This window comes from Homalodisca vitripennis, chromosome 3 (genome assembly GCF_021130785.1).
Source record: "Homalodisca vitripennis isolate AUS2020 chromosome 3, UT_GWSS_2.1, whole genome shotgun sequence".
Classification (NCBI taxonomy): domain Eukaryota; kingdom Metazoa; phylum Arthropoda; class Insecta; order Hemiptera; family Cicadellidae; genus Homalodisca; species Homalodisca vitripennis.
The window spans coordinates 32,409,349-32,421,890 of NC_060209.1; the positions used below are offsets into that span (position 1 = coordinate 32,409,349).

The 12,542-nt window shown below is 35.2% G+C and overlaps 1 protein-coding gene across 1 annotated transcript; it reads right to left on the bottom strand.

Annotated features, from left to right (window-relative positions):
* Nucleotides 1-456: 456 nt before the first annotated feature.
* Nucleotides 457-11,435, bottom strand: LOC124356780 (biogenesis of lysosome-related organelles complex 1 subunit 2). Its single transcript, XM_046807980.1, has 4 exons — nt 11,160-11,435; nt 6,227-6,357; nt 2,861-2,972; nt 457-1,452 (listed from the first exon to the last, which is right to left on the bottom strand). The coding sequence occupies exons 1-4, from the start codon at nt 11,206-11,208 to the stop codon at nt 1,316-1,318; spliced, it is 429 nt and encodes a 142-aa protein (XP_046663936.1). The 5' UTR covers nt 11,209-11,435; the 3' UTR covers nt 457-1,315.
* Nucleotides 11,436-12,542: the final 1,107 nt, after the last annotated feature.

The following is a 12,542-nucleotide window of genomic DNA, read 5'->3' on the forward strand; positions in this document are numbered from 1 at the left end:
ATCTAAATACCACAAACCCAATAATAACATTGAATATATGTTAATAAAATAATTACAGACTAAAATATCACAGGTTAATTCGAGTTGCATATAAAAAATAAACCCCACAGTAACAATACTATACCAGCAGATGGGAATTAAATAGTGTATGATAACAGTTTAATCCACATTACCCTAATGATACCTATATATGACACCCTGATATTGTTTAAGAGTCATCATGGAAGCAATACTAAACATACAGATGTACAGTTTCCAAAGGAAATGCCAGATGTACAATCAGTATTGCCAAGACTAGAAATATAAATAGCAACCTATCAATCACAGGTAAAGAACAAACCACTCTACAATTTATACCAATTCTACCCGCTCTCTTTTCACTATTTGAGGTTGTTGGTCATTTGTTGATGAAGGCCAGTATAGTGAACCAGGGTTAACTCAAGAAGCAACTACAGGTTTTTGTAAAAAAATACAATATAATGTTTTATAGCACTTTCCTTCATAGATTTGTAATGAACTAATAATATAAATATTTACCACTCAATAAAGCTTTTGCTAATATGGTTGCTAACAATTTTAATTAACTATTTTTCACTTACAAAAGACACAACAATAGTGTGAACACAAGTGTACTTTGCTATTTTGAAGTAGTACAAGTACAGAGAACAAACAAGTATGTCTTTTGTTAACACAGTGTTGGTTCTTAGTTCCTAAGAATGCCTATTACAAACATCTGACAACCACACAATGTTCACAAAACAAATAAAACAATTGTGTGAAAAGTTACACACATTAGTGGAACAAAAGAACGATAGCGTGGAACAATAACGTGTAATCTCCAACATCGGTATATAACTTTAAATTCAAGAACAGAGATTACAGCCTATGTATGCTGTCCTGACGTGTTCAAAATATTGTGACTGATTGGGTATAATTGCGTATTCCACATTGTCGTTTATAATATAAAACGTTAACACATTTGCAATAAAGTATACTTATTATATGCAATCCAGCAATTCTTTGACATTTTAGAGTTTTAATTCCAATGTTCTAGTTATTTATACATTCTTGATTATTTGTATCCTGATAAAAAATGGTTCTTAATTTTGGGTACTTGGATTGAAAACTGTGACTCATAGAATGCGGTACAATACAGTACTTAAAGAACATGATGTGAAAGCACAATATTTGACGAGTACCATTACGTATTATTTACAAATTTTACAAACGAATAATGTTCCATTGCAAAGCACATATTAAGTGTAATCACTGTACAAAACAAAGTTACAGTCAGTATAGACAATGGAAGTTACAACTATCTCTTTTCCAGGGCCTTGAATTTTGCTTCAATCCGCTTAGAGTAAGCGTCCAACTTGAATGCTGCCTGCTCCAACTTTGTCACACTATCCTCTAACTGGTCTATTTGGTCCAGGTACGGCTGCAGGGATTTGTCTGAGAACACAAAAGAAAGTTATAAACAGTGAGAGTTACAACTGTCTTTTCTCCAGGGCATTGAACTTTGCTTCAATCCACTTGTGTAAGCATCCAGCTTGAATGCAGCCTGCTCCAACTTTGTCACACTATCCTCTAATTGATCTAGGTATGGCTGCAGGGATTTGTCTGAGAACACAAAATAAAGTTATAAACAGTGAGAGTTACAGTGGCTGGCTGTATTCTGTGTCAACACTTAGTGCTTGCGTAACTATGTACATCACTTTACACGATTTAAATATTTGACTTTCAATAGATTTTTAAATGACTGAGATTTAAATGAAATACTCAAATTTTATTAGCAAAGTTTATTAGCTTTAAGGTTGAAACTTTATCGATTCGATACTTATTATTTACTTTAAAACAAACCAAGTAATTTGTTATAGGTTGATCTGTTTTAGAAGTATTTTTATTTGCTGAAAAAAAGTGGCCCACGGAGCTAAGAAACAGGACGTGGTCATAAATCTATGACCTGACCAACCTGATGCAGAGAACAGCCATGGTCAGGTGATCTGAGAGGATAATCATATAAGTTTAATGCCAATCGCAAAGGGTTAATCTGACTATCAGTGCAATATAGCTCCTGCAATGTTTGCTGTGGAATCAGGTGATGCTCCCCATTGGCCAAACCAATTTAAATTAACATCAAGTGACATAGCCTGATTCGCATAACGAACTTGGTAAATTGACCGGCCGGTGCAGTTGGACCAAGACCTCCATAATGTCTCTCTTTCGCTAGAATTTCTGGGAGCGGTCTATTTCATCAAGTCTGGGTATTTCAAAACCTTCCTTGCTCTCCAATTAGATACTGTAAAACTCGTTAGATTTGTGGTGGAATCTTTTTTGGTCCAAGACAAATGACTCCCTTTGTGCCACCTGTCCTCCCCCAATGCCATTGACTTCGTCAGCAGTGTCGCCAACTGCCCATCCACCCATGGACACTGGGTCAACTTTATGGGAGCCCCAACAGAGGATACACCAGCCGTGTTGTGCCAGAGGAGGAAAACCACGTTGGTGAGTTGGTATTAATTCTAACACGTCTGTATTCAATATTTTAATTTCGAACAGACTTCGGATCTAACTATTTTATTTCATTCTATAATGTTTCTCAGTTTCGTACAATATACCTGTACAAAACATTGTCTTTCCAGTCACCTATATCAGGAACCAAACCACAAAAACATAAGAGTGAGGTCTGAAAGATACTAGTTGATTGATTAGCTTTTGCACTGTTATATGAAGTAAGTACACCTGTTGTATACTCAACCACCAGAAAGTTCAGTGCGCAACCTATATAATATGTTCTAACCCTATGAAGTTGTAAGATTAAGGATGTTTTGGATTCTGAGTGTGTATTTATTCAACTTACATTTCTCATTGAGCTCTCCCATGGTACGACTGATGTTGCCAGCTATTTGTCTCATATCCGAATACTTTGTGACTGTTGCTTGGTTCATTGCTTCAAGAAGTTTATAATCCTCCTGCAACATATTCTGAATTAAAACCTGTTCAGGCAATTTCAAGTTTTTGTTAACTATTGCTCTAACTTTTATATAAATTGTTTTAAGTATGAGTCAGGATGAATAAGTTTTTAAACTAATGTATTTTTTAATTTTTCTAGATACACACCCTTTAACTGTAAACTACATAACTGTTTTACAGACTAGACATGCCTTCATAATAAAATGATTTTTTTCTGGTCTACAATTCACTGTTCTAAAGTAACTTTCACCCTTAACCGTTCTGCGGTATTCCAAAGTGTGAATCCTTTGGGGCTGTCTTGCTGTCTCAAAATGGGTGAGGACTGAACATGAGAGAAGGTGGAGGTTACATCCGGGCATGAGAATGAGCAGAATGGTACTACAGTCGCCTTCCTCGAGAGTGACGTCTGACCTTCTCTCACTAAATAGATCAACATCTTCTCGGGTTATATGTCTGATCACGGGACATGATCACATGAGGAAGCATCTTCACAGAGTCGGAGCATCCTTCAGGAGAATCCGCTCTGTAGAATGTGTGATGAGCAGAATGAAACTGCCGAAACACTTGCCCTTTGATGGTCTTCAATAGCAAGGGAGCAGTATGCCATTTTTGGTAGTTTGGACAAGGGTGGTGAATTTTCCCCAGGAGAACCTGATAGGTTGTTTTCAGCGGTTTGTGGAACTGCTGAAATCATAGACTGGTAGGCCTCATGGTGTGCAAAAGGCCCTTGAGGCTTAAGTGCATGGCAGTAGGCCGCTCCATAGAAGAAGAAGAACTTTCTCAGAATCTAAGCCTTCAAACAGTTTTCCTTTGAAACTCTATTTTTCAAATTGGAAAGCAAGAACTTATCATTAAAGGGTGGGTCTGGAACTGTAGGCTGAGAAGTTGTTGGACCTACATTCCTGTATGGAAGCCTAGGTAACGATACGTGAAACTGATGGACTTAAGTGTTGTCTTGAGTAGAAGAACACCTTTGCTGGTCCAACCTTATCTATTTTACACTATGACTTGTCTTAAATTTTGGAAGATGAATATAGTATCTGTTAGTATAGTAGTCTTTGTTGTCAAGATAACAATCAGTAAGTTGCGAGGGTTATCCAGAAAGTAACAGAGATTTATGGATAACACGAGAAGTAGTGAGGGTAGCGCCGCAATGTTGACATCGGTGTTACAGTGGTTCCGTATGCTTTTAAATGTGTAAGGTAGAGCATTGTATGTTCAGGTGTTGCCCAGTTATAACGTCGAAACATATGGCAGTTCCATAATAGAAAAATGGCGTTGTGTAACATCATTACTTTGGGTGAAATATCACTCAGAAGCTGAGATTCATTGTGAATTGTTTGTGGTTTGTGGTCCAAACATTATGATTGAAGATTTAGTCTGTTAATCAGATGAGGAGCCATGGTGATCAAGGCCCCTTCCAAGATTTTGAAAATTATCATAATCAAAAATTATTCACTCTTGTATTGTTGCCATAAAATTAATTTAACTTTATGAACCAAAACTGTGAGTATGAGTAAAGTTCTTTATCAACATTTTAATTTTTGTTGTACTGAAATGCATGAAATTACATGTTACAGTAATGATAATGGTAAAAAAAAGCTCAGATAGCCTCCTCCAAAAATCAGAATTGAACCCATCAGGAGGGTCAGATATTTTCAATGGAAGAACATTCACAATGAAGAAAGGAGTGGCAGGCTTATGATCTACTGAACAAAGTGTACGAAAAGTTCGTAAGAACCATTGCTTCTCAATTTGGGAACTTTTTTATCATTTTTTTGAAATTTTTGTCTTATACATAAGATAGTAACTGAAAATACTACTCAATGACTACTATCTGCTTACTGATAAGTAAAAATCTAAGAGAATGATATCTGCCATGGAGTTTCTTTTTCTGTATAACTTTGAAGAAGAATTTTCAGACATATGCGAGAATTTTTGTTACTGGCAAGAATATTTTGGTTTGCCTATGTGAATTTTGAGACAAACAGTAGTCAACACAATACCACTTCTCCAAGCAAGCCACATAAAGTCTGTTAAATTTTGTCAATGAGGAGAATCAAAGCTACAGTTTTATGAGATTCTTAAAAGCATCTTACTCTTTGCCTTTATGGAGCATGGAATGAATTGGACCCTACTGAGACACTTTGAAAGGGACTTGGAAGAGTGAACCAAAACAAGTGTTGTGGCCTCCTGACATTTGGTGTCATTTCGAGTGCATGACTCATCCTCATTTTTGCCAAGTTCAAATTAAATCTGTTTGGTTACTATGTTAAAAATATAAAGATAATTCATAGATTACAGTTGTATATAATAACACTTCTGTATCATCACTGATTTAATTTTTATTTTAAAACTGAGGTTAACAGAGGATACTCCTTTTATCTTTTGCATCTCAAAAAAACTGTGGGCATCATTTTTCTGACCAATTACTGAACTTTTTGGTTGTGTGGATTTCTTATGTTGCTATTTCATCAATTGCTGCTTGGTTTAAAATTCCTACATGTAAAGTCATCTTCAAATCTATCATGGTAGAAAGTCCTCCTGACTTGGGTTATCTTTCGTTGTTTCATGTTCTCAATTAAACTCATTGAATTACAAGTTACTGAAAAACAAAAACACTTCTTACTGTACACTTTCACCACTTGCTCCTGAATTTTTCAGCTCCGCTCCCCTCCATACACAGAAATGTTACTACACTATTTAATTTTAAACATGAAATCTGTCTAGTTTATCAAGTGGCTACAAAACTCACACTGAACAAAATGAGTTCTATAATTTGAGAAGAGTTCACTTAAATAGATAAAATATTTGTAATAATAGATAGGCTGAGGTCTTTTATACCTTACATGCGCAATTTTTGATCCTCCTTGTACAGTTGGTTCACCCAAAATAGTACAACTTATCGTTATTAAAAATAAAGAATTCCAGTATCATCCGATCTATACAAACACTTAAAACTAGTTATCTAAAACCTAATATTGAAGAAGTATGGTACATAAGCCTGGTGTATTTAAGGTACTTATGCATTATACCAACCACACTTACGTTTTGTTTGTTTGGTTTTTTTAATATTTTTTATTACAAATGGGTAACAGAAACTTATTTTAACTAACTACCTAACTGTCACGCACATGCTCCAGTCTACCAAAGGTAGACATTTAAAATGGAACATTTAAAGTGAAATGTTCCAGACAAAATAGGTCCTAAATGTAGAAATAATTAGGTTTCACATGAACACAACAGGACCTACATGTGTAACGGTCATTTCACCAAGCAAGTAGTCAGCTGTTTTCTGGAACATTGTGGTAGCAAGGCGACTGAGGTTTGGATCATGTGGGTCCAGAGCTTCGAAACTACTCGTGCTTGTTGACAATGTAGGACCTGCAATCATTTCATATTTACTTTATATTTCCATAAAATTTACAAACAGTTGAAATCCAAATGCTTTTTACTATACATATTTATGTAGCCTAATTTATAAAAAGATATTGGCTATATGTGTGCTTACTAATGAGTTATATAGTAATTTCTGAATACACTGTAACAAAGTAATGTTGCAAATGTTGTGTCAGCTCCTTTTCACCTTCTGCTAAGTGGAGTATCTGAAACTCTGACACTGGGACAGACTTGACTCCTGGAACCTGGAGTCCATGTTTGTCTGGAGAGATCCAGAAAGCCAGCCAAGAAGGAACTCAAAACAAACTTTTTCCATCATTTCAACATCAGAGACACCTGGACTTCAAATTCAAGTGTAATCTAGATAGATAGTTGTTTTCATTGTCTCATCAGGTGCACCTTAATTGTCTCAGATTTCAGATACTCCACTAAGTAGAGGGTGGGTCAAAGGCTAGCTTGCTTACATATCACTGGGGCAATAAGCTCCTGTCCAACTTTGGCCTTTGAAGCAGTTCTGGGATACACTACTCTGGTGAAGAAGACCCATGAAGCATCTGAGTACAAAGGTGATTAAGCCTACTTCCTTAGAAGGACACGTGATAATAACGCAGGAATTTCCTGAGACTGAAATGATAACCTACATATCAAAGAGTATGATTAAGAAATACTCCTTTGAAAATCCATTAGTCTCTATTGTAGATAAGGAGAAATGGAGTAATGAGGAGGCCTACCCTACTAAAGGAATCCAGAAGTAGTATTAACAGATGGATCACGCCTTGATTCTAGGGCAGGGTTTGGTATGTATGGATCAGGAATAAACTTAGCAGTACTCTTGGGATAATAAGCCACGGTCTTCCAAGCGGAAGTCATGGCGATTGAGCCATGCGCCAGAAGACTCATACAAATGAGACCAAAAGGAGGAGAATAGTCCTCATAATCCTTTCAGATAGTGAGAATGTACTAATGGAATTGGCAAAGAGGAACAAAGTTACACTCGGTTGGGTGCCGGGCCACAAAGGCATTCAAGGGAAACGAAAAAGTAGATACCCTTGCCAAAATAGGTACAGAAACCCTTATGTTAGGGCCAGAGCCAGGGTGTGGTTGTGGATGTGGAGATCTCCTACAGCAAAGCCCTAGTAAAAGGTTGGGAAAAGAGGATTAGATCCTTAAACTGTATAAAGGTATCTGGACTAAGACAATAAAAAATGTGTATCTCTCCTTATGTTAGCTCTCCTAGAAAAAAGTAAGGAGAATATACAGCTTGTGTTAGGGATGTTGACAGGACATGGGTCCCTTAGGAAAGATCTGATGAAGGTGGTTCTAAACCAGACTGATAAATGCAGACTCAGAGGAGAAGCAAAAGAATCAGTGGAACATGCGTGGCTAAACTGTCCTTCCATATGTAAAATTAGGCAAACATTCCTAGGGGCGTATCTTCTTAATCCTAAGGATATCAGAGAACAGGAGCCCACAAATTTCATTGGCTTCTGTATAAGTGTCAGATTATGAGAGTCTAAACATAGTAAAAGAGGCACAAAGGTCCTTTTAGGACTAGGTGCGGAGACTATTGCCTCTTTCCCCTCGACAAAAAAAAAGAGATAGTTGAAGTGGAGCGGAACTCAATATTCCCATTGAAAAACCTTTCCCACCAAAGCTATGTTAAAAGTAATGCTTATAACTTTTTTACTATACTGGTGAAAAATTGTTATACATGTTACATTAAAACATACTTCAAATTTACATTACAGAGAGATACATTTATCACTGGAAAATACAAGCCTCTTAAAGCCTTCACTATGGCTATGTATTGAGGGATCTTTACTACTTAATGTATTAAATTACTGTGCTTGTCTAGTTTTAATTCATGCAGTTAACACAATCACTGCGGTTATATGCTGAAAGATCTTGGCAACTCTCAAAATACACCAGACATACTATAGTGTTAATTTGTTAATAGGCATATTACAGATAAATAACAGCATGCTTTAACCAACAAAATTGCCCATATCATAGGCCACAAAACAATTTTAACTTTTTAATTGCTACTTAAGTTTTTTTTTTTTTATTATAGAAATGTCATAGACCACCAAACAATAATTATTGTTTGTCTCCAGGATACTTTCTGATGTGTTTATGCTGAACTTAAAAGCTTTACTTAAAATATAAAGGACTTTAATAAGTTACAGAAAATGAGCATCTGCATTACATAGTCTAGACATTAGTTATTTAAGTAAAATTGGCATCATATGTACATTTTGCAAGTTGATTGTCTAGGTATGGAATCATACACCAAATATAAAAAGTATAGCTATAATATGAAGCTAATCAGATATACGGAAATCAGAGTTCATACTGTGCAATTCTCTACAATTACTATTCAATTACAGTAGACCCTTTGTAATCTGGCACTGCGCCAGTTTGGCACTCCAGTAATCCGGCGTATTTTGACGGCTGTGGGTGGGGGATTCAAGTTGAGACACGTTACTGAAAACTGTGTTAACAAACAACCTACGATTGCTCGGTTGTCTCGTGGTTTACCCTGTGTTCACGTTAACAGAACCATTGATATTCATGTTATTGCTACTGTGCTTTTTGTTATAGTTTATACTTACTTTATATTTCAAGGCAATAAGTTAAAAATATCTCAGTGTGTACAAAAACATAAAATTTTAACTCTGCTTCAGAAGAGCGAGATTTTAAAGAAACCTGATAAAGGCAATAAGCTTGCTAACATCACAGAATATGGTGTCGGTCCCGCAACAATCCATGACATACAGAAAAACACCGAAAAAATTGTTTTTTAGCAAAAGCAGTGACAATGAGAAAAGTCTCAGGAAAACAATGAAAAAAGGCGAATTTACTCTGGTTGAGTATAGCTATATGCTTAGTTTCTTCAAGAACAAAACAGACATACACCAATTTCAGCAGGAAGATTCCTTAAGAAAAGACAAAGGTATTCTATGAGAAAATAATGGGGAAAAACGATTTTAAAGCACAAGTGAAGGATGGCTAGAAAAATTCAAAAAGTGTTTCGGAATTTGATTGTTAAGTACAACGGGTGAAAATCTATCATGTGATGTTGCTGTAGTTGAACCATTGAAGGAAAAGTTTTAGGCAAATTATTGGGTAACTAGACTTACTCCCGATCAAGTAACGCAGATAAGAGTGGTTTATTTTACTGACTTTAGCCCAATGCTGCAACGAATGCCTTTGCAACTACTGTGAAGTGGGCAGAAGAAAATGACATATCTGTTAGTGATATTCTTGTTTTAAAGAGGCTTCAAGAGAAAGTATTAAAAGTATCTTTTCAAGCCAAGAAACAAAAGAAAATCTGAAGTTTTTTACTCCAATGGAATAGACCTACCATAAGTTAAGGTAATGTTTACTTCTAGTGTGGTACAACACTGATAAAAAACCTATTATTACATACTGTACGTAAAAAGAATACAAAAAAAGTTTAACGCCTATCATTTAAATTTAGTACACGAGAACTGAAATAGTAATTTTGAATTGTGTTCGGTGTAATAAAACACACATTTTGTAGATTTTTATTTATGGCCTTCCAATAATTCAGCGTTTTCACTAATACAGCAATACCGTCGACTGATATCTGTCGGATTAGTGAGAGTCTACTGTATGTTACTATTCAAATGTGTTATGAAGTTAATGTATTAAAGCATTTGAGATGATTAAAGGTATCTGAAGGTTAAAGTCAACTAAAAATAATAATTTAAACATTTCAAATTAAGGTAACATAGTAATCCTCTCTTCTTATCTACTATTTGTTATCACACCATATAGGTAGGTATGCAGGTAAATAGCCTAGATAATCTTAAATCTAACTGTTACGAGTGCTTACGTAATTACTTTAAATACTATCTCGGAAGATTGTTTTTTCCAGGGCATTAGAAGTGTGGGGTGTTGCAAATCCTGATTCCCCAGTCCTCTAGATTGATGGACTAATTGAGATAGAACCTAGTAATAATAATTATTTTGCAATATATGGTTTATCAGAGCCTAAACACACTTTCTGGAAATTAAATATTAAAAATTAAACACTAATAACATAAATATTATTAAAATATGTCACTAAACTTTTACCGATGTGCCAGGGTCCAAAGCAGGATTCCCAACTGTCCGTATTTTGTTCGTAATAGTCCCAACTTCATAAGAAACCTCCTGGGCCCAAACACAATTCCTAACGGGACACTAATTGTCCAGAATATTCAAATACTTGAGTAAGCGATGCAGCAAGTGTCTATAAGTGGAACTGAATGACTAGATCAAAAGCGTCAGCTCACATTCCCAGCATTCTGCATCGAACTGTAACGCGGCACAAAAAATTAAAACTGCAGTTAGTCAATAAAACATTTTTTAACTGTAGCATTTCGCAAGAATATAGATTAAAGTGATGATACTACTATTAGTGCATAATGAAGATACTTAAGTAGGCCTATAATAATCATAATTTATTTAACATTTGTTTTTAACAGAGTTTCTTTTGGTTTTTACATGCTGGATAAGTGCATAAATTCATTTTGAGACATTAAATTTTACAATTTTAGCATGGGGGCAAGCAGAAATATGGGCCCCCTTTTTGTAGAGCTATGCCCCTAAAAACCTCTGTCCTATTATTTCCTACAGTCAAGTTGACATCCCTGGTCCTAGGACTGTCTTAGTCACTCTAAACCTAGTACAGAAATAAGTTTCACTGTTATTTCATGTTCATAAATATGTCAGTTGTCTCCCTAAAGCCTATTTGTAAAATCCTACATTATTTAATTTACCTTTCTTTGGAGAGTCTGTCAAACCATCATCAGATACCTCTTCAGCCATTGTAGGCTACTCAACCCTAAAAGTTTCTTCTTTTACAACTTATCAGTTATTTATACATGCACAACAATATGAACATACATTCAAATCACACAAACTATAACTTTAATACAATAATAACGTATCAATCTAATAAATGTTTTAGTAAATAGCAACTCAGTCAGGATTAAGGTTAGTTATAAAATATTGACTACACAAACGCAAACATAATCATATGTTTAAACATCAGATCCAGCTGATCTTGACGTCATTGAAGTTTTTGACAGTGGTTGCCAATGTAACAAAACTAAAGTTTTATACTTTTTTTCAACACGTTTCGTTTTTAACGTAATTTATTAAGTAAAACAAGTCTGTAATTTGATTTATATGAATTTACACATTTCCTTCTTGGTATACTAATTGATTTTCAATAGGTTTATGTAAATTATTGCATATTATTTATTAATTTACTAGGCAACCATCGATTGTAAAATCGACTACACAACATCGAGATCGATGGTAGTCGGACATGACGTCATTGCTGCATGGTAAAAGGATATGCGCAGAACAGTTTCTTTTAGTCTGTGCGCAAGTAATCAAAACAGCAGTCTGGGTTCCAAATTCAAAAATAGCGGACATTCAGGTTAAAGTGAGTTAAAATAAGACAAGTTAGTCGCGCTACGACCTTCGACATTAACACAACGATCGCTACAGTATATTTTATAACAGGAGCGAATTTCCAGTATTATAATCGTACTTTAAATTTAAAATTAAGTGTCAGTGATCCTTATGGCAGGGCTCATTACTGTGCGCCTTTCAAGATCAGACGCCCAACCGTGGGGTTTCCGGCTTCAAGGCGGGAAGGATTTTGGAGCACCCCTGCTTATTCAAAAGGTATGTTAACAAAACACTTTTTTTATTTAATTAAAAGTAATATTTTAACATTTTCAAATATTTCCAACTGTTTTGCATAATCAAGATTATGCGTTATCGGAAGCTTTTATTTTGTTAATAATGAATCATTTGACAGCTAGATCTAATTAATATTCAATTTACTTTAGTTTTTACTGTTATGCAGTTTTTAAGGCAAAACCTTTTCCTTCTAAGACTTATTCTGCCCGTCTTCATGGGCCATTCTGGCCTGTGCGAAATTGGCGTGAATTTTAGCTCGCGGTAATCTACAGTAATATCTTTAGTTGTAAAGATGTTGTTTATTTAATATCTAGATTCACAAATAATTCACATTTTAATGAAAAAATACTGGTTTACGTTACTGGAGTTTCGACAAAATATCTTTGGACACAATGAAAACAATCAAAAGTGAAATTGAATACAATATATTTACTACATATTGGAAA

Bases quoted from the DNA above. Each gene is read 5' to 3' on its own strand.
- LOC124356780 (XM_046807980.1), bottom strand. From the start codon at position 11,208: ATGGCTGAAGAGGTATCTGATGATGGTTTGACAGACTCTCCAAAGAAA. The intron at 6,358-11,159 runs GTAAATTAAATA...AAATGATTGCAG, and splicing joins GACAGACTCTCCAAAGAAAG to GTCCTACATTGTCAACAAGC. The intron at 1,453-2,860 runs GTAAGTTGAATA...TTGTGTTCTCAG, and splicing joins GGGAGAGCTCAATGAGAAAT to ACAAATCCCTGCAGCCGTAC.